General features: G+C 42.1%; 1 protein-coding gene across 3 annotated transcripts in view; it reads right to left on the bottom strand.

Moving 5' to 3' along the window:
- Window positions 1-22,292, bottom strand: part of dpys (dihydropyrimidinase) — a 69,253-nt gene that overhangs the window by 23,225 nt on the left and 23,736 nt on the right. For all 3 annotated transcript variants that reach the window (XM_033018896.1, XM_033018895.1, XM_033018894.1), the window contains exons 4-8: window positions 20,495-20,684; window positions 15,869-16,025; window positions 11,520-11,661; window positions 7,819-7,961; window positions 2,373-2,580 (exon numbers count right to left, since the gene is read on the bottom strand). In XM_033018896.1, the coding sequence (XP_032874787.1) occupies window positions 2,373-2,580; window positions 7,819-7,961; window positions 11,520-11,661; window positions 15,869-16,025; window positions 20,495-20,684 (840 nt within the window). The remainder of the gene's footprint in view (window positions 1-2,372; window positions 2,581-7,818; window positions 7,962-11,519; window positions 11,662-15,868; window positions 16,026-20,494; window positions 20,685-22,292) is intronic.

The following is a 22,292-nucleotide window of genomic DNA, read 5'->3' as shown; positions in this document are numbered from 1 at the left end:
TATTAATGATCTGGATGAGGGAATTGAAGGCAATATCTCCAAGTTTGCGGATGACACTAAGCTGGGGGGCAGTGTTAGCTGTGAGGAGGATGCTAGGAGACTGCAAGGTGACTTGGATAGGCTGGGTGAGTGGGCAAATGTTTGGCAGATGCAGTATAATGTGGATAAATGTGAGGTTATCCATTTTGGTGGCAAAAACAGGAAAGCAGACTATTATCTAAATGGTGGCCGCCTAGGAAAAGGGGAGATGCAGCGAGACCTGGGTGTCATGGTACACCAGTCATTGAAAGTGGGCATGCAGGTGCAGCAGGCAGTGAAGAAAGCGAATGGTATGTTAGCTTTCATAGCAAAAGGATTTGAGTATAGGAGCAGGGAGGTTCTACTGCAGTTGTACAGGGTCTTGGTGAGACCACACCTGGAGTATTGCGTACAGTTTTGGTCTCCAAATCTGAGGAAGGACATTATTGCCATAGAGGGAGTGCAGAGAAGGTTCACCAGACTGATTCCTGGGATGTCAGGACTGTCTTATGAAGAAAGACTGGATAGACTTGGTTTATACTCTCTAGAATTTAGGAGATTGAGAGGGGATCTTATAGAAACGTATAAAATTCTTAAGGGGTTGGACAGGCTAGATGCAGGAAGATTGCTCCCGATGTTGGGGAAGTCCAGGACAAGGGGTCACAGCTTAAGGATAAGGGGGAAATCCTATAAAACCGAGATGAGAAGAACTTTTTTCACACAGAGAGTGGTGAATCTCTGGAACTCTCTGCCACAGAGGGTAGTCGAGGCCAGTTCATTGGCTATATTTAAGAGGGAGTTAGATGTGGCCCTTGTGGCTAAGGGGATCAGAGGGTATGGAGAGAAGGCAGGTACGGGATACTGAGTTGGATGATCAGCCATGATCATATTGAATGGCGGTGCAGGCTCGAAGGGCCGAATGGCCTACTCCTGCACCTAATTTCTATGTTTCTATGTTTCTTTATGCTCGAGGTAAGACTAAATGGCAATTTTCTTTATTTATTTGATCACAGGAAGTGTATATTTTTGCCAACCTCTGCATTTATTCTCGAACATTATTTTCCACTGAATGGAAGAAGTGGTTCTTGGTTCTTGGTTACTTGGTCCTCCAAAATATTCCAACTGGAATTTAAACTGGAGGTGGTGAAGGGAGGGCTTAAGCCAGAAAGGGTTATTGGGAAGAAAGTGCTACTTTAAATTTAGTTGCATCTGGTTGGGTAACTATAGTTGGGTGGAGATTACTCCATGCTTTAATTGTGCGGGGGAAGAACGAATTGCTGTACACATCTGTCTTTGTAGCTGGGATCACAAATTGGATCGAATGCCCTCGTCTGCTCGTAATTGGTTTGGGGTTGGTGTAGGTCTTGTGATCTATGTCTAGCTGACCATTTAACATTTTGTAAAACATGTCAAACAGTGAGCTTCACGTCTGTCTTGGAGAGGGTTCCACCCCAGAGAATTCAGAAGTTTGGTGACACTCGCTTCTCTCTCATAGGTGTTAGTAACAAATCGAGCTGCCTGTCTTTGGACACGTTCGATGGAAGAAATGTTTTTATCTGTGTATGGGTCCTTCATTCCCACTGCTGGGTCAAGAATAATTCATTGGCAAAGCGAGATTGGGACAATGCTTTTTTTTCCCGTCATGAAAGATATCTGAGCTGCATGGATTTTCAAATCAATACTGCATATCTATACTACAATCCAATAATCTCATGGTCATCACTACTGATACTAGTGTATTGTAGAAACCCCTCCAGTTTTGGTGAAATAATTCTGTATGCAAACTCATGCCCTGGCCTGAACACGGCAAGTTAACAATTATCGTCCCCTATTCCATCCACTGCAGAGAAATGGAAGAATTGAAGCATCACAGTTGGCTCAAGACAAACACATGTTCAGTGATGGTGTTAATAAGGAGGCAATACAAAACCTGCTTTTTCTCCTTTTCGGGATCTGAAAAAGAGTTGTTGAATTATGCCCTGTCCAAGCAAAGCTGGTTCCGCACACAAGGAGAATAAATGCCACGGGCACATGACACTACAAGTTCATTAAAAAGACAAAATTAAACTTAACTGAGGGAGTGAAGCTACACACAAGCAATTTGATCCTTTTGTAAAAAGCTGCAGTGAGATGGGAAGTGGATTGAGAAAAGTGGAATTATACCTAGGTTAAAAGATGCAGCAATAAAAAGTGTTGAAAACTAGAAAGTGAACAGACGTAAGATAAAGTTGTAAATCTAACCAGGATTCTGGGAAAAATGAACTTGGCTAGGGAATGACTGTATCAGGTTCCACTAAGCAAGAGCTCAATTCCAACTAGCATCAAAATGTTTAAGTTTGAACATAATCACTGACCTGATCACGTTGCCAGATCCGCTTAAAAACATATTCTGCAAATGGTTTCCGTGGAATATACTTTCCATCACCTGCTGTAACATGTAGGACTCCACTTTCAAACACCACTTTTCCTCGTGAGATGGTGACCAAAGGGACCCCATGGCAAACCATACCTTCAAAGATATTGAAATCCACAGCCTGATGATGTGTTTTGGCTGAAATGGTCCTGTTTAAAAATAGGAAGACCAAATGAAAATCACAGCAATCTAATGAGGATATATTACGGCAGTAATGAGGATATGTTACGGCAATACAGTGATTTTACTTCGGAGTCACGTGAGTGACTACGTGAAGAAGCCCGCCAGGCGCATGCGTGTCATTGCGCTACACGCATTGCAACTCGTCATTGTCGGGAGGAAGGACGTTCCTCCCGAACGGCAGGGTTTCGAACCTGCAACAGTAAGGTAAGGGAACTTCGTTCCATACTTACCTTTTTTCTACAGAAGGCTGTTGAAAGCTGGCGGGGGAGGAGTCTGCAAGCAGCAGGCAGCCAGCAACGGCCAGTGGCACGACAGTCTCCCTTAGCGGGAGTCCGTGCGTCTTCAGCTCCGATTCCGGAGCCGTCAGTCCGACAAACTCGGACAACAGCCCCGAGGACGCTACATGGGTCCGTGGAGCTGCGGAAACCACAGCGGGAGGAAGGACGTTCCTCCCGAAACGGTAGGTTGAGAACCAGCAACACAGGTAAGAGATTTCCTTACCTTTTTCTTCATTGCAGGAAGGCTGCCGAGCTGCCGCTGAAAAGCAACAGGCAGCCAGCAACAGACGTCGGCACCACTATCTCCCATAACGGGAGGGAGTGCCAAACATCACCCCAAACGGGTGAAGGAAATCGGAGCCAACAACCCACAAAGACAGTGGGTTGTATTTGTGCTCTGTCCCCTTTTTATTTTTAAATATTAGGGGACAAAAGGAGATTGCGCTCCTGCCGTGGCTAAGCCAGGTGGAGTAAGCGCAACAGGGGACTACAGCTGTGTCCGGAATCGGCTCCCGTAATGGGAATAGCTGTACCCGACTTTCGTTCCCGACTCGCTCCCGCACCGGGCCGGGCGGGAGAGGGAGCAAAACTAATGTTTTCCCCGCGCTAGGTCTGTACAGGAGGGGAAGCTGGACAAAGGAGTGTCCACAGTGCTGCTAGTGAAGCTGGCTGGGAGAAGACAGCTGAGTCGCAGGCAGCCGGCAGCAGCAGCCAAAGGCACGTTTGTCTCCCGTTATAAGGAGAGCAGTGCCGACTTTTGGTCCCGCGCCGGCCAGAACACCACGGCCGGGCGGGAGACCATTCAAATGGGGCCGTTGACTTGACCAGTCATTAACGGCAGCAGACGGGGTAGAATGACGCTCACCCGTAGCAACGATTTAAACTTGGACCTGCAGGTAAGAGCTGCGGTCTTTTTTTGCATTTCTATGCTGATTGCAGGTGCAGAAACAACTGGCTGCGACAAAGCTGGTGGGCTAGATGGAATCAGCTGTGCCAGATGTCCTCCACACCGGCCATATCCACTCCACGGAAGTACAGTAAGGACAAAGCTGGAGAAGGAGGACCGTGGAGCAGCGGGCAGCCAGCAGTAGCCAGCGGCACTTGGATCACCCATAGTGGGATCAGCTGTGCCCGATGTCGCCTCCGCACCGGCCAGATCCACGCGGCCGGGCAGAAAGGCTAGACACAAAACAAACAAGGTCGTGGACTCAGAGGAGTCCGACTTTGAATCACCGCCGGCGGCCAGCGCCCGAGAGCGCTGGAGCGGGAAGAAGCGGTGTATGGAGCTTTGCTCCAACGTGACAGACTCCGGGACATGGAGTCGGGTCACTGTGGGCCCTATGATAACCCACAGCAGTACCTCTTTAAGGGCTGCACAGTGCTTCTACCTCATCAGAAGGAAGCACTGCGGGTCAGTTCTGGGCTGACCTGGAAGAAGGGTCCGCAGAAGAAAGTGTGCAAGGGGTGCAGGAACAAGAGAACCTACTGGAACCTAGCACCCCCACGCACCCACCAGCAAAACTGGTGAAAGCTCGAAGGACCGGTGCTCAAAAACATGAGTCTTTTAGGCCATGGCCCAGACCGGCCTTCTCGGAAGATGCGGGACCTCCAACGCAAACCAACGCAAACCAACGTAAATCCAGACCCCAGCGCTACTACAGCGAAGAACCTACAAAAAGGTAAACCTGCCACTGCTAACTATGGAGGTAGGTGGGTCTGGTTCCCTACAAACAGTGGGCACGGAGATTGGGTGGAGATAACACTCTCTTCTGAATGCATGGAGCATGATAACAACCGATATCTACATCTTAAGCAGTATCCAGGGATATACAATAGAGTTTATACACAAGTACAGCCCTCCAGTTCAACATATACTGAACCGAATGTTCGTGCTTTCTGATAAAAGAAATCAAAAGCGCAAGCTGAACTGAAGCGGCTTTACATAAAAGGTGTAATTGAGAAAACTCAACACGAACCATTAAAATTCGTGTCCGATATATAAACAAAAAGATGATGGTCATCGCATCATCATAGATCTAACAAAATAGATACCTTTGTTACTGCTTAACAATTAATTCCCAAAGGTTACTTCAATGGCCAGCATCATTTTTAAAGATGCTTACTATTCTGTGCCTATACGAGGTGACCACAGATGTTACTTAAATTCAACTGGATGGGACAACTCTAGCAGTATAAAGCACTGCAAAATGGGTTATCATCAGCCCAGGCTGTTCACAAAAAATTTTGATACCAGCCCAAGCGTTTGTACGGAAACGTATACACATGGTCATGGCATATTTAGATGACATACTCATTATGTGCAAAAACTTTGGAATTGGCCAAACAAACTGTAACAGCCACAAAAAAGTTATTTGGGGAACTGGGATTCATTTCATCCAGTTAAATCTAAACTAACGTCTTCCACTACTATGGACTACCTGGGGTTTCACCATTGACTCAGTTCACATGTCGGTGACTCTGCCTAAGGGAAAGGCTACAGATTTAATAGAGGCTTATAAAAACCTCACTGACATCAGCAAACCATCCATCAGATTGGTAGCCAAAGTAATTGGCATAATGATGGCTGCCTTTCCAGCCACACAATTTGGACCTCTACATTACCAAAATATACAGAGAGCAAAAAACAAGCACTCTAAATTATGCAGGTCACTTTGACAGATCTGTGAAACTACCAATCAGGCTAAAATGGAACTAAAATGGTGGATAGATAACTCTAACCTTGTTCCTATCCAAGCATTGTCAGTAACCTTTTCCATGGTACTACAAACTGATGCCAGTACAACAATTGGTGCGGAGCCACCAATACCACCGTGGTAGCATACATTAACCACAGGGTCGAACTAATCGACATCATGTGACAATCTGGCCATACAAATTGGCAATGGTGTCTCCAGAAAGATATTTGGATATCAACCACTTATCTACCAGGAAGACTAAATTCAGTGGCAGACACCAGGTCCCAGTTATCAAGTTATGTTACACAGGAACCAGACCCTGGGGCAGCGGCGACAGATGCATTTTTCGCTGCATTGGAAGGGAGGGGAAATTGTTTATTTACGCATTCCCTCCTTTCCTGCCTCATCAGTCGGGTATTAAGGAAATACAACAGACTCTGCATCTGGAATTGGTAGTACCCGATTGGCCTACACAACCATGGTTCCCAGTGGTATCAAACATGGAATCGGAGACATGAACATCCCATCTGTTCTGGAATATCTGGCAGGCCTCCACTACGATGAGGGGCTCAGTTACAGTGCCATCAACTGCGCCAGAAGTGCCCTATCGACTTACCTATGGCAGGGGACAGACCATTACACTGTTGGGACTAACCCACTGGTACAAAGCCTATGAGGAGTACCAGATACTCCCATATATGGGATGTGAGTATAATCCTGAAGATGCTCAGGAGTGGTCTCCAGCAACAGTTCTGTCCTTACACAGACTGACATTAAAACGGTCATGCTAATGGTATTGGTCACGGCACAGAGGATACAGTCACTGCAAAACAAGACTGGACAACATGACTTTCTCAACGGAAAATATTACGTTTCATATTTATGAGATAGTAAGCAGAACAGAAAAAGGGATCAGCAGGCCTCTATATACAATTAGGTCATACCCAACAGATGACCGTCTGTGTATAATAAAACATCTGCCGTTACACATGGAGAAAACGAATATCCTAAGAGGCAATGAAAAGGCACATTTTTTATCAGCCACTAGCAACCACACCAAGAGTGACGGTCCAGACCATCTCAAGATGGCTGAAACAGTTGCTAAACACAAGCTGGGGTGGACACTAAAATTTTTAAAATCTCTTTCCACCAGGGCTGCAGCTACATCAGCAGCGATACAGTTGGATGTACCAATGGACCAAATCCTCAAGGCAGCAGGATGGTCTGGAGGGGAAAAACATTCCAATTATTTGTAATAAACCAGTAATGAAACCTGGAACATTTGCAGAAACAATTTAAGTTCTGTAAATTAATTTAAACCCATATAAAGGGGTTATAAACTTGTGTTAAAAATGTTATGATTTCAATGTCGAATTCATGTCCAAATTATGTTAACACAATACTCCCAACAGTCAAGGCAGACGTGCTGCATGGACTCGTTCCACGGCATGAAATCACAGAGCTTTAAAATCTTCACGTAGTCACTCACGTGACTCCGAAGTAAAATAGTAAGATTAAACGAGAACTTACCAGTTTGAAGTTTGATCTGTATTTTATGAGGAGTTACGATGAGGGATTACGTGCCCTCCGCTCCCACCCAGATCATATACTTAACTGGTACCTCTTCTCTAATCTTACTGTTTAGTCATTACAGTTATCTGTGATTCCACACCGCTGCTTTGAAGAATGACGCGCATGCGCCTGGCGGGCTTCATCACGTAATCCCTCATCGTAACTCCTCATAAAATACAGATCAAACTTCAAACTGGTAAGTTCTCGTTTAATCTTACTATTAAATTGGCGAAACTCAGCAGGCCAGGCGGCATCTATAGACGGAAATAGGCAATTATATATTTTTTAACTAAGTATGTAATACATCTAACAATGATGAACTGAGGCAAGTGGAAAAACGTAGCAATGGGGATGCATATTGGGGATGAAATGATTATAATTCAGAAAACGTAAGCAAGTGCTGCCTGTACATCTACACCAACATTTCTTCCTGGGAGCTTGGGTGTAGATATATATGCAGCACTAGCTCTTTTACCTTATCCCTAATAAACTCATTTTGATGGGATACCAATAAAGTGATCAAAATAGCAAGATTAGATATAAATGTGGACTAGTGCCAGAAAATGGGAGCAGCATCAGAATTTCTAGCTTAATAACATTGGCAAAGGATATTGTTCGTGAGACATGTCTACAGTTTTCCTATGGGCTGTTACCCTACCTAGAAGCATGTGGATCCCAAATGACAATATCAGCATCGGAGCCTTTGGCTATTTTTCCCTTCCTGGGATAAAGGTTAAATATCTTTGCTGCATTGGTGCTGGTCACAGCCACAAATCTATTCTCATCCATTTTACCGCAGTGCTGAAAGAAAAAGGATGAAATTATTCAGCACTTCACCCAGAATTTCCTAATAAATTATTTTTATTAATAAGATCTACAGATCTTGTATTAAATTGCAGCGTTTAAACAAATCACTTGCAAAACTCACATCAGGAAGGTCGTAATATGGCAGCTTTCAGACTCTCAGACATTCTCTTAGCTTTCCTAATTACTTATTCCGCTTGCATACTGTTTGTTTGTAAACCAAGCAATTGGGACACCCAGATTCCTCTGCAACCCCTCTGTATGAGTTGTACAATCCTTCACCATTTACATGTTTTTAGATTTGCCAAAATGGTCAATTTCATATTTTTCACATTATTCTCCATTTGGCAATTTTTATTAAGAATTCACCAAACCTATCCCTTTGAATTTATTATGGGAACAAGGAAATGGCAGATGAGTTGTACAGGTACTTTGGATCCGTCTTCACTAAGGAAAACACAAACAATCTTCCTGATGTGGCCAGAAGATCTTGGGTGACGGAGGAACTGAAGGAAATTAGCCAGGAAATGGTGTTGGGTAGACTGATGGGACTGAAGGCTGATAAATCTCCAGGGCCTGATGGTCTGCATCCCAGGGTACTTAAGGAAGTGGCTCTAGAAATCGTGGACGCATTGGTGATCATTTTCCAATGTTCTATAGATTCAGGATCATTTCCTGTGGATTGGAGGGTAGCTAATGTTATCCCACTTTTTAAGAAAGGCGTGAGAGAGAAAACAGGGAATTATAGACCAGTTAGCCTGACATCGGTAGTGGGGAAGGTGCTGGAGTTAATCATAAAAGATGAAATAACGGCACATTTGGATAGCAGTAACCGGTTCGGTCCGAGAGCATGGATTTACGAAGGGGAAATCATGCTTGACTAATCTTCTGGAATTTTTTGAGAATCTAACTAGGAAAATGGACAAGGGAGAGCCAGTGGATGTAGTGTACCTGGACTTTCAGAAAGCATTTGATAAGGTCCCACTTAGGAGATTAGCGGGCAAAATTATGGCACATGGTATTGGGGGTAGAGTGCTGACATGGATAGAAAATTGGTTGGCAGACAGGAAACAATGTGTGGGGATTAACGGGCCCCTTTCAGAATGGCAGGCAGTGACTAGTGGGGTACTGCAAGACTTGGTGCTGGGACCGCAGATATTTACAATATACATCAATGATTTAAATGAAGGGATTCAAAGTAACATTAGCAAATTTGCAGATGACACAAAGCTGGGTGGCAGTGTGAACTGTGAGGAGGATGGTATGAGAATGCAGGGTGACTTGGACAGGTTGGGTGAGTGGGCAGATGCATGACAGATGCAGTTTAATGTGGATCAATGTGAGGTTATCCACTTTAGTAGCAAAAACAGGAAGGCAGATTATTATTTAAATGGTGTCAAGTTGGGAACAAGAATTAGCTATAAAAATTTCAAAAGAGAGCTGGGATAATCATTTACTACAGGTGCATAAATGTTCGATCAATGTACGACATACTCTCATCCAATTCAAAACATTACATAGACTATATTATTCAAAAACTAAAATAAATACATTCTTCCCTAATGTCTCACCCATCTGTGATAAATGTCTGTGTCAAGAAGCTACCATAGCGCATTCGTTCGTTTTTTGTACAAAAATACAAAAATTCTGGAATGAAATATTTGACATCTTTACAAAATTAATTAAAATAAAACTGGTACCAAAACCAGAATGGAATATTTTTGGAATATCGGAAGGTAACCCTGAACTAAACGTGTTTCAGAAGAATTTACTCAATTATGGGCTAATAATGGGAAAAAAGCTTATACTTAAATTTTGGAAAAATGCGCCCACACCAACAATAAAAATGTGGATATCAGATATGTTTGAAACACTACATTTGGAAGAGATGCGATTCCTCTTAGCAGGCAAAGCAGACCAATTCCAAAAGACGTAGTGTACGTTTTTGGAACTATTACAAGCATGAGGTGCAATAGTAATTTTAAAAAATAAATAAATAAATAAATAAATAAATAAATAAATGGTACCAGGATCTGGCAACAAAAACAACAACAAAAACAGACTTGGTTGGTAGTTCCCTTTCTGCGGAGTTTAATGTTATAATAGAGCGATTGTTTCTCCTTTCTTTTTCCATCTTTTCTAGGGTCTACTTTCTTTCTTTCTTTACTTCCTTCTCTAACTTCTTTTCTAAGGGGCTTTTTTTTCTCAACACTCTCTTGCACCTTCACGACTCTTGCGCACTTTCCTTACTTTCTTTACTTCTATCTTTTTCTTAAAGCTTAAAAAATGAAGCGGTACAAAAAAAAAATGTATTAAGACATATGTGTTGTGTATTATTGTAACTTACCGTACTTCTAATAAAAATATTTTTAAAAAAAAAACAAATGGTGTCAAGTTGGGAAAATGGGAAGTACAACGGGATCTGGGGGTTCTTGTTCATCAGTCAATCAAAGTAAGCATGCAGGTACAGCAGGCAGTGAAGAAAGCGAATGGCATGTTGGCCTTCAATAACAAGGGGAATTGAGTATTGGAGCAAAGAGGTCTTTCTGCAGTTGTACAGGGCCCTAGTGAGATCACACCTGGAGTATTGAGTGCAGTTTTGGTCTCCAAATTTGAGAAAGGACATTCTTGCTATTGAGGGAGTGCAGCGTAGGTTCACAAGGTTAGTTCCCGGGATGGCGGGGGAGAATGGAGTGGCTGGGCTTGTATACGATGGAATTTAGGATGAGAGGGTCTCTTATTGAAACATATAAGATTATTACGCGTTTGGACATGCTAGAGGCAGGAAATATGTTCCCGATGTTGCGGGAGTCCAGAACCAGGGGCCAGTTTAAGAATAAGGGGTAAGTCATTTAGAACGGAGATGCGGAAACACTTTTTTACACAGAGAGTTGTGAGTTTGTGGAATTCTCTTCCACGGAGGTCGGTGGAGGCCGGTTCTCTGGATACTTTCAAGAGAGAGCTAGATAGGTTCTTAAAGATAGCGCAGTCAGGGGAGTTAGCACAAGAGGCCAGGACTAAACTTGGGTCGCTGGAACAGGGAGCCTCCAATTCTACAAACTGCACCACAAATCCTACTGCTGGTTTCCCTATCTCAGCTATTAGCTCCCAAGCTAAAATATTCAGATCTTTGCATTCCTCCAATTCCAGCTTCTTGCTTGTCGTCAATTTTCTTTACTAGTCTTTGAGAAACAACTATGTTCCTCAATACCAAATTGATTTGACAGTAAGAATAGGTTTACCTGGATGAGATCTACAAAGAGAAAGAAATCAGGAGATGTATTAGGGTTAGATATTACAAACTTTGATAACCAAATCCACCTGGAATGAACTACAGTTTATTTTGGAGAAAGATAGAAGAACAAAGGGAAAAACAACAAACGAAATGAGAGAATAAAACCACAAATGACAAATAAATTGCATTAATTACACGTATTAATTCAGTGACAGCTTTATTCACGATGTGTGTTCCGTGCTCGCAAAAATGAAAACTATGCTGAGATTCTGAATCAGTGAATCAGAATTATTGTTAATTAATCCTCATGAGTCACTTACCACTCCTTTCTCCCATATAACGGACATTCTGTCTTCTACACCATTCACCCCATTTGGAATCTTTGTAAAATCATCTTTTCCCATGGCCTTTTGGCAGCCATTAAAAGTGCAATTGTCAGTTCCAGTCACAGTCAGGTCATCACTATGAAAAAAGACAAATGACAAGATGGACAAGGATGTCTGCCAAGATACTTCTTCACCAAAAGCATCAGATGAAGGAGGAATCCAAATCCATTCACCATAGTAACGGTTATACGGAGGATCTGAACAGTTGGAAAATATATCAGTCATCAATAGTAAAATAATATTACAAGGTTATTAATTGGCATGGGGCATATCTATAATTACCAATCAACTTACCTGATCAGCCATCCTAATGACTTTAATTTGTTTCAGGTTAAAAGTGCTTGGTAATTGCAATAAATCAAACTATTATTTCCAATTTGATAGTGCAGAGTGTTTAAAATCTGTGATACCATACATCTGAGGAAATACTTTATTGCAGTGCATTTGTTAAATCAGTTCTATTTGAAAAACCATATAGAAAAAATATAACCATGTGTCAGACTTGGAAGCAAAAAGCACAGGTAATGATTTCAAGGTTATTCCCCGAATCAGGTGCAAATTGGCCCAGGGTCAAATAAAGCCCAGACGTTAAAAACATGGCCTGGTATCAATTCATTGGTTACTTGTACCAATATTGGGAGATAACAATGGGATGAGTTTCACTTGAACTGAACTGGAATCAGTGTCCAAGAGGAGGTGATTATAGTGAGGAGAAAGTTAGCGAGGAAAGATAGTGATAGTATTGATAAATGACTGATGATAACTAGCATCTATCAGGAAGGAATAAAGCATACATGGGTAAATCTTCAATTACAATCAGAATATGGTATATTGATAAATTGGCAAAACTAAAGACTTTTCATCTGATTATATATAACATTTATATCAAGACAAGTGAATTAATGGCATAAAAATAAATAAATGGTTATGATCTAATAAATATTAGAGCGACACGGTGGCACAGCGGTAGAGTTGCGGCCTTATAACGCTTACAGCGCCAGAGACCCGGGTTCAATCCCAACTACGGGTGCTGTCTGTATGGAATTTGTACGACCGAGTGGGCTTTCTCAGAGATCTTCGGTTTCCCCCCCACACTCCAAAGACGTACAGGTTTGAAGGTTAATTGGTTTGATATAAATGTAAATTTTCCGTAGTGTGTGTAGGATAGTGTTAATGTATGGGGATCGCTGGTCGGTGCAAATTCGGTTGAAGGGCTTGTTTCTGCACCGTATCTCTAAACTAAACTAAAAAAATACATGGTTGCAAAGTGAACAAGATTTAGAATTAGATATGTCAGACTACTTAACTTCGAGAAGGAAAAGGTAATTAGAAAAAGCAGGAGGGGATGTAGTGGCCATTTGGCTTGTTTTGTGTGTCATTAATGCTGGCATGTGTCTTCAAATTTTAGACTGCCCATTATATTGTGGGTGGGATTTATGACGTATTTTAGGGCGTGTTTGGAGCTAAGTTTCTTGCGCAGAAGCTTAGTTTTTAGTTTAGTTTTGGACCAGCATGAGGAAGGTTCACCCTTTGACCATGTGAAGTGTAACGGAGACATGAGGAGTTTTCTACCCTTTAAAGCAATATGCTGGAGTTCGATGAAGATTAAAGTATATGAATCGGAAGAAGGTTGGATGTATACCTTATTGTTTTTCATCAACAATAAATAATCTATTAATCAAAAGTGTGTTATGAAGAATTATCTGTGAAGAAGCTCTGAAGGTCTCTAACGGAAAGCTCACATGCATATAACGACATTCTCCTTAATCATGTAGTCCACCTAGTGGCTAGAGGAAGTAATCTCTTGAATGATATAAAAATCTGCCGCTACAGGGGTGTCGTAATAACACAAGGCATTAGTACGGAAAATCAAATTGGGTTGAGATAGGAAAAAACACATTAATAACATGTCTTAACTTCGTTAATATGTATGAAGTTTACAGAGAGAGCTAAGAAGGTGTGCAAATGCATAGTGGGGATTGGTTGTAGAAGGGGGTGTATATAATGTTGCAGTGTTTGTGCTGCTGTTTGATGATTGGCTGAAGCGTGAAACCTTGTTTGAATTGTTTATACAACCTGGGAAAATGTTGCATTACTTTAGTTAACTGACATCCTTCTAGAAGCTTCCATAGAAACATTGCAATGGGGTACTTTGTAATTGGGTTGGGGAACTGTCAATAACTGTATAATGTGATCGATATGTATGATTTGCTTGTAGGGGCTGCGGACTGGGTACAACGGGTGGATAGCCAGCGGCAGGTGGTGCTGATTGTCTGGCCAGCCGCGGCGGATGACAGTGGCCAGCGATTGTAGGTTGGGCGAGGTGCCTATGAGAGGGTGTCAGCTAAGTGCATGTCCTTACCGCGTTTGTAGGTTAGTCTGATGTCATACATCTGCAGTTCTATCATCATGTGTTGTAAAGGTGTAAAGTTACTGCAAGTAGCTCCTTCTCGATTTGAGCGTTGCGCTGTTCAGTGTCGGTCATGGTACGGGAGGCATAGGCAACCGGTCTGGGAACCTTCCCGTCGTTTTGTAGGCAAACGGCACCCAGTCCATACTGGGGGGTATCACAGGTGAGGGTGACGTGTAACTCAGCATCAAAGTATGTGAGGGTTGGGGCGCAAGACATTAGTTGTTTGCGGGTTTCAAATGCCCTCTGCTGATGCCAGGACCAGTGCGTATCCTTGTGGGTCAGTTGTCGCAGCAGGGCTGACAGCTCGCTGAAGTTTGGGATGAATTTTACCAGGTAGTTTACCATGCCTAGACATCATTGTAGAGCTGTCATGTCTGTGGGTGCTGACATTTTGTTGATGGCAATGGTTTTAGACGGGTCTGGTCTGTGTTGTTGGTGAACACGTGGCCCAAGCAAGTCACTTCGTCGACCCAAAACCTGCACTTGAGGGGGTTGAGTTTGAGGTTGACCTTTCTGACACGTTCCAGGACCCGCTTCAGGTTTGAGTCATGATCTTGTGCGTTGTGCACGGCGATCAGGATGTCAACCATGGATAATGTTGCATGGGTAGCCAGTAAAGAGTTGTTCCATAGTATGTTGGAAAACTTCACTGGCTGAATTAATGCCAAATGGCATTCTTAAGAATGTGGTTAACATGGAGGATGCATGGTCTAGCATCTGAATGTGGTTAACATGGAGGATGCATGGTCTAGCATGTTTGTGAATGTTCCACGACAACATACATGGTGAAAGATTAATCTTTATTCCATAAGTAATCCGGAACATTTAAACTGCCAGCCATTGATATCCAGCTCGGCGTGGCGTCTGAGAGCCGGCTGACCATGTAAAACCATGTAGTACCGTAATACCATGTAATGGGTGGCTTGCATATATGTGTAGTGGAGATTATAAATGCCATGGATTAATAAGGGTCAATCTTCAATCCATATAACAATTAAACACTTAACTCTAGAAAATATTGGTTGCAGTTTTCTAAATATGTCTAAACACTGATGGTGGAAGTCATGATAAGCATGCCACAGGATAGAATAAATATGAGGGACATTAAACTACATGTACACCAGACAAACTAATACATCAGCAATAATGTGCATTCATTTATGGAATGTATACAAGATGGTTTTCAAAATAATCAACTAGGGGAATAGACTATTTTATTTCTAGATTACTCAAAAAAATAATGAATTAATAAACTTGTAATTAAAACGTATTTTTGGGAAGAGTATTAACAAAGTATTAACTTAATATATTGAATGCACAAATAAATTAATCACTTTACAAAATTACAAGGATTTATTTTAATCAGAATCCAGGATCTTAATAATAAATAAACAAACAAAGGTATTAGGTGCAATGGCCAGGGTACATTGGGAAACTACATTCAATGGATTAAGAGTAGACAAGAATGGCTAATGCAAGAAGATTATATACTTATTTATTGTAAACTCCCTGTGAAAGTTTAAAACTCCAAAAAGAAAAATCTCCATCTTTGTTGAACATATTTTTGAAGATAGTATTAGAGCATGGAAAACGTTTGTATATTTCTCAAAATGAGCAATATATTTGTAAACAGCAAACATTTCCGAATTCAGCAAAGAAGCAGAACATTGAAAGGGAAAATGAGATTAGAATATGAAGACAATCCATCAAGAACTTCCGTGGTTATGAAAAAAGCACTGTGATCTAATTTCTGGATATATTTGTGCTTGCTAAATAGGGACATCGAAATAGCATTGCACGGCTATTGAGCTCCCCTTCTTTGAGCAAGCAAACTTCAAATTTGCTTTAAGTGTATTTTCACAATACTCACTTTGCCAGCAGGTCCATAAGGTACCCTGGTGTGGCAGGGTCAGGTCGTAGTGGTGGTCCCATGACATAGCCTGCAGCAGTGCGCCAGTCTTTGTCCCAATATGAAGTCCCATCAGTCCCTAGACTGGCTGCAATAGGTTCACCAAAGACAACCTTCCCTAGGGATAAATAAAGTGCTGTTGGTAGCACTTCTAATTAAATCACAAAATAACAAAACTTCTTGATAAAGGTATTGTTGTTATTGTATATTAGTGTGCACACAAATTGGACTGAAGCACTCACAACCATACACAACTAGATGTACCAAATAAGTGATCCAACTTAGCTTCCTCCCGAGATCGCCATTATTAGACACAAATTCAATTCACTTCAAGTGACATCAGGTAATGGCTGACCACATACCCCAGCCATAGCACTGAAGACCTGTGTTCCAACGTACAACTTGTCTTCAGCTACCCTGTTTGATACACCCACAATGCGGGCACCTACTTGACAATTTCCCAGGCATGTTCCTTTCCAAAAATGACCACAAATTCAATCCATCTAATTACCACCCAATCAATCCTTCCGTCTCCAGTCGTGAATGGTGATGGACAATTAAACAACTCACAGGGGGAGGAAGCTTCAGAAATATTCCCATTCCCAGCCACGGGGGAAGCAGCACATCAGTACATAAAAGAAAGCTGAAGCACTAGCATGAATCTTCAGCTAAAAGTGCTGAGTGAATGATTCATCTTGGCCTCTTCCAGTGGTCCCCAGCATGAGAGATGCCAGTCCCCAGCCAATTCAATTCACTCCATATGATATCACGAAATAGCTAAAAACATCAGATATACCAAAGAGCCCAGATTCCATTCCAGCGACAGTTCTGAAAATGTGTACTCCAAACCTCGGCATGTGCATTCTTTTTCTTGCGTATGGCGTGCACAGCCTAAAGTTGTAGGACAACTTGTTCTATTTGATCTTACTTGATTGTGCACGCCAGGTTGATTGCATTCGTCGAAACAGGGCGGACCACGTGAAGGTTGCAATCTCCCACCTCGGCATATGCCTGGCTGTGCTGTTCCAGAACAGCCATAACACTGGCATCCACCCGACAATGGGGGGAATTGCCCAGGTATGTCCAGTCCACAAAACACAGCACAAATTCATCCCTGCAATTACCGCCCCATTAGTCTACTCTTGATTGCTAGTAAAGCGATGGAAGGGATAATTGTTGATGCCAACAAGTAGCACTTGCTTAGCAACAACCTGCTCGCAGAACCTGCTTGGGTTCAATCACAGTTAGTCTGCTTCTGACTTCATTACAGCATTGGTCCAAACACAGACAAAAGAGCTGAACCCAAAGTTGAAGCGAGAGTGACTGCACTTGACAACATCAGCATTTGATCGAGTGGTCCTGTTTAAACTTGAGTCAATGAGAATCAGGGGGGAAAGCCTCCATTGAATGGAATCATATCTAGCACAAAGGAAGATGGCTGTGGTGGCTGGAATTCAATCACTGCAGCCACAGGATGTTGTGGCAAGAGTTCTTCGGGGTAGTGTCCTGGGCTTAATTGTCTTCATCTTTTCCATCAATGGCCTTCATTCGTAAGGTCAGAGGTAGGAATTGCACAATGTTCAGCATCATAAATGCAACAAGGCCTGAACATTATAGAAACATAGAAATTAGGTGCAGGAGTAGGCCATTCGGCCCTTCGAGCCTGCACCGCCATTCAATATGATCATGGCTGATCATCCAACTCAGTATCCCGTACCTGCCTTCTCTCCATACCCTCTGATCCCCTTAGCCACAAGGGCCACATCTAACTCCCTCTTAAATATAGCCAATGAACTGGCCTCGACTACCCTCTGTGGCAGGGAGTTCCAGAGATTCACCACTCTCTGTGTGAAAAAAGTTCTTCTCATCTCGGTTTTAAAGGATTTCCCCCTTATCCTTAAGCTGTGACCCCTTGTCCTGGACTTCCCCAACATCGGGAGCAATCTTCCTGCATCTAGCCTGTCCAGATGTAGGCTGAGAGATGGCATGTAACATTTCCATCCTGAGAAAATGGTTATGACTGCTTACTCTATCTATCCCTATTGGTTGGGCCATCACTAAGCGTTCGGGCATCTTAACCCCTTTGTCAAGATTCCTGCAATCTCCTCTCTTGCCTCTCTCAGTAACCTAGTATAGATCCCATGTGAACCAGAGTATTTATCTATTTTAATGCTCTTCAAGAACCCCAACACTGCCTCCTTCTGGATCTCAAGCTGCCCTAGTATATTATTCCCCACATTAATCTCACTGTTCTCCATGTCCTTAGGAAGTTTGCCATGTTCCCTACAACTCTCACCAACTTCTACAGATGCACCATAGAAAGCATTTCATCAGGATGCATCAGAACCTGGTTTGGGAACAGCTCCATACGAAATCGCCATGAATTGTGGACGCAGCCCAGTCTTTCACACAGTCTATTGAAGGTAGACAAAAATGCTGAAAAAACTCAGCGGGTGAGGCAGCATCTATGGAGCGAAGGAAATAGGCAAAGTTTCGGGTCGAAACCCTTCTTCTCCCTTCTATTGATTTCATTTATACCTCACGCTACCTTGGCAAGGCCAGCAGCATGATCAAAGCCAAGTCGCACCCTGGCCACTCCCTCTTCTCCCCTTTCCCATCAGGCAAAAAGTACAGAAGTGTGAAAACGCACACCACCAGATTCAGGGACAGTTTCTTCCCAGCTGTTAACAGGCAACTGAATCATCCTACTATAACTAGAGAGCAGTGCTGAACTACTATCTACCTCTTTGATGTCCCTCAGACTATCCTTGACCAGACTTTTCTGGCTTTATCTTGCACTAAACATTATTCCCTTATCGTGTATATATACACCATGGATGGTTCAATGGTAATCATGTATTATCTTTCTCCTGACTGGTTAGCACGCAACAAAAAGCTTCTCACGGTCACATGTGACAATAAACTAAACTGCACTGTGCTTCTCCTTGGTGAATACAGATACAAACTACTCATTTTCTACATTGTCTACATCCTCTGCTCAAAGCATAAATTCTCTCATTCAGCCTTGATTCTAGCATCTTCATATGAAAGGTATTGGAAACAAAATTGTTAAAGTCAAGCTCCACATGACCAGATTATCACTTCACAGTTGCTTATTAATCTTTTAGCCTGGCTTTACTGGTTATGATTCAAAGTTAAACATATGCCCTTGCCTGTCAAATATGGTATCTGGCACCCTCATGAGGTCATAAATGGCATTTGATATTACTATGTCAAGCGTGGAATGGTAAACAATATTCTGAACCTAAAGCGATCTAACATCTTGCAAGTTATTATTTTAGTTTCATTCTGAATGAGCATTCATCTTTGCACATACTCACTTACTGTGTATTTACATATTAACTAGTCCATTACATTTTTATGGTTACTCCACCAGAATGTGTCTTTTTTTGTAAGGCAGATGCTGGCTTACAAAAAAAAGACACATTCTGGTGGAGTAACATAGCCAGTCAATCAGCATCTCTGCAGAACATGTTTGGGTGTTTTCCAGAGATGCTGACTAGCCCACTGAATTACACCAGTACTTTGTCTCATTTTTCATGTTTCTATTATTTTAGCACACATTCCACATAATTTTCACACATGTTTGATTGGCAATATATTTTAACAATGTCACAAGACATTTAATAAAGGTGAAAGTGGAATTCTGATAGTTCTCAAGTACAGTGGCTGTGCATAATGACCGCAAATAATCACACACGTATCATGAGTGCAGCACATTTGCACTCGTTCAGAATTATGTCCAAATTGTACATTCATTCTTGTTGTGCAGGAAGGAACTGCAGATACTAGTTTACACCACAGAGAGACAGAAAATGGTTGAGATACTTCAGCATTTTGTGACTACATTCAGTCTTTATTCTTTCAACTCCATTCAACTCTATTCTTAAAGCCATGCCATTTAATTCCTCTCAAATATTCACAATTCAGTTTTGGAAGCAACTTCCTCCTCCTGTTCCCACCACCCTATCACAAAGTGTATTCAGGATTACAAATAAAAAGCTCATTGTTGCCTTTGGTTTGTTTGACTATCACCTCAAATCTGTATTGTGTGGCTACTGTTTTCTTTTACACTGACGTGATTGGTGGAGTTAACAAGCGGCTGTAGATGATGGAATCTGATGGGAAAGGAAGGTGGATCAAACAAGGGAGGTGAGGTGGTCAGATAGGAACAATGGAGAGAGGGCACGTGATGGGAGGAGTGTGTATATGATATTGAAGGTTTTTGACAGAATCGACACAATTCTTGCTTTTATTGCACTCAATAATCCAGGATACATTCAACCAGTCCAGGTGACTTTGCTACTTTAAACACTCATTACCTTTAGGTACCATTTCTTGATCAATTTTTATTGATATCACCTCTTACTACCTCTTCCTTTATTGCTATATTTACAGTCCCTAGAAATTCATCCACGATTATTCCTTCAGTGCGGCTGGCTTAGGGGGAAAGGGATCAGCAAATTAGGGTCCAGTACATGAAACTGGAGTTGAGAGAAAAGTTAGGAAAGTTTACAAATCAGCTGTATGAGAAGGAAACACGATTAAATGTCCACGGTTTCTTACCTTCTCTCCGTGCACGGGCAATCACATTAGCCGCAGATTTACTCATTACGTGAACTATATAGATGGGACAGTTAATACAACTGGCTATCGTAATTGCCCTTTGTGTGGCTTCAGCCTCCACCTCTTCAGGTCGACAAAGCTCATGACCTTCAGGACCAGAAATTCCCATTTCAAGCATCTTCTTTGCACCCTGCACAAAGAAATGTAAATAATTTATATATTTTTTAATTATGTATAGTTCAAATTATGGTAGAAAGTAAAAGTCTCCCATAATTCACAATATCCATACAATTTTCCACACATTTCTGCTTCAGAAGAAGTAGCTCAATCGTAGGCAGTCCCTTTCCATGTCAGAAACCATCCTGGGCTTGCCATGCTACTCCTACTCTGATCTTTCAGTCAGCGGTCTTCTACACTGTTACACCAAGGTCCAATGCAAGCTCGAGGAATACCACCTCATCTCTCATGTAGCAAACATACCAGCACCAATCATGGTTGTACATCGTTTGTTACAAACATCCAGTCAGAAAAAAATAGACACCACTCTGTCTCCTATCACTAAGTCAAATTTGGATACAGTTTGTCATTACACCTTGTATCCCTTGCAACTAATCATCCGGATCAGCCTCATATGCAGGACTTTGTCAAAGGCCATACTGAGGTCCACATACAAGGTTCCACACTTATCAGTTTTCTAGATTCCTCCTTCCAAAATGCAATTAGATTTGGTAGAAGTGATGTCCCCTGAACATCATCCTGCTGACCTCCTAATCAACCCCAAGAATCTTTTCCAACAACTTCCCACCACTGATCTAAAGCTCACAGGCATGTATTCTCCAGTTTTGGCCCTGCAGCTCTTTTTGAACAAGGTGACAACTTTAGCTATACTCCAGTTTACTAATGGTGCCTTGCCAGCATTTATGTTGTAGTTTTAACTTGTAAAATTGAGCCATCCCAAATTAGAACCTTAGAAACATAGAAACATAAAAAATAGGCGCAGGAGTAGGCCATTCGGCCCTTCGAGCTTGCACCGCCATTCGATATGATCATGGCTGATCATCCAACTCAGTATCCCATCCCTGCCTTCTCTCCATACCCCCTGATCCCTTTAGCCACAAGGGCCACATCTAACTCCCTCTTAAATATAGCCAATGAACTGGCCTCAACTACCTTCTGTGGCAGATAATTCCACAGATTCACCACTCTCTCTGTAAAAAATGATTTTCTCATCTAAATATATAGCACAAATAAGCCATGCCCTGATTTTTGTCCCTATAGGCTTTTACCTTTTCCTCTTTGAGTGGTAATTAATTCATCCCTTGACAACAAAGCCATTACTAATACCTTATAACAATTGGTATTGAAATATTGTTGTCACATGTACTGAAGTACAGTGAAAATATGTTATCCGGTCAAATCAAACAGAGTACAATTAAGCCATTACACAAGTAATCAAGTGATTACGTAATTAGATAAGTCAGAAGAAAATCAAATCAAAGTGAAGTGGGAGGGGGTAAGACTGCATTTGATCAAATGTTCTATCCTGGTGAATGAGTACAAAGGATAAATTAGAAGGTAGAACACTTGTTTTAGCAGTGTTTGATATTGAAGATAACAGCCTAATTAATATCACTATCAACTGGAGCTCCAGATATGTATAGAAATGAACTTTAGATGCCAGTTTAAATCGAAGGGAGACACAAAATGCTGAAGTAATTCAGCGGGACAGGCAGCATCTCTGGAGAGAAGGAATGGTGACGTTTCAGGTCGAGACCCTCCAGTCTGAAGAAGGGTCTCG

Source organism: Amblyraja radiata, chromosome 4 (genome assembly GCF_010909765.2).
Source record: "Amblyraja radiata isolate CabotCenter1 chromosome 4, sAmbRad1.1.pri, whole genome shotgun sequence".
NCBI classification, from domain to species: Eukaryota; Metazoa; Chordata; class Chondrichthyes; order Rajiformes; family Rajidae; genus Amblyraja; species Amblyraja radiata.
Note: the sequence above shows the minus strand (reverse complement) of the source record. Positions and strands in the feature narration are given on the sequence as shown.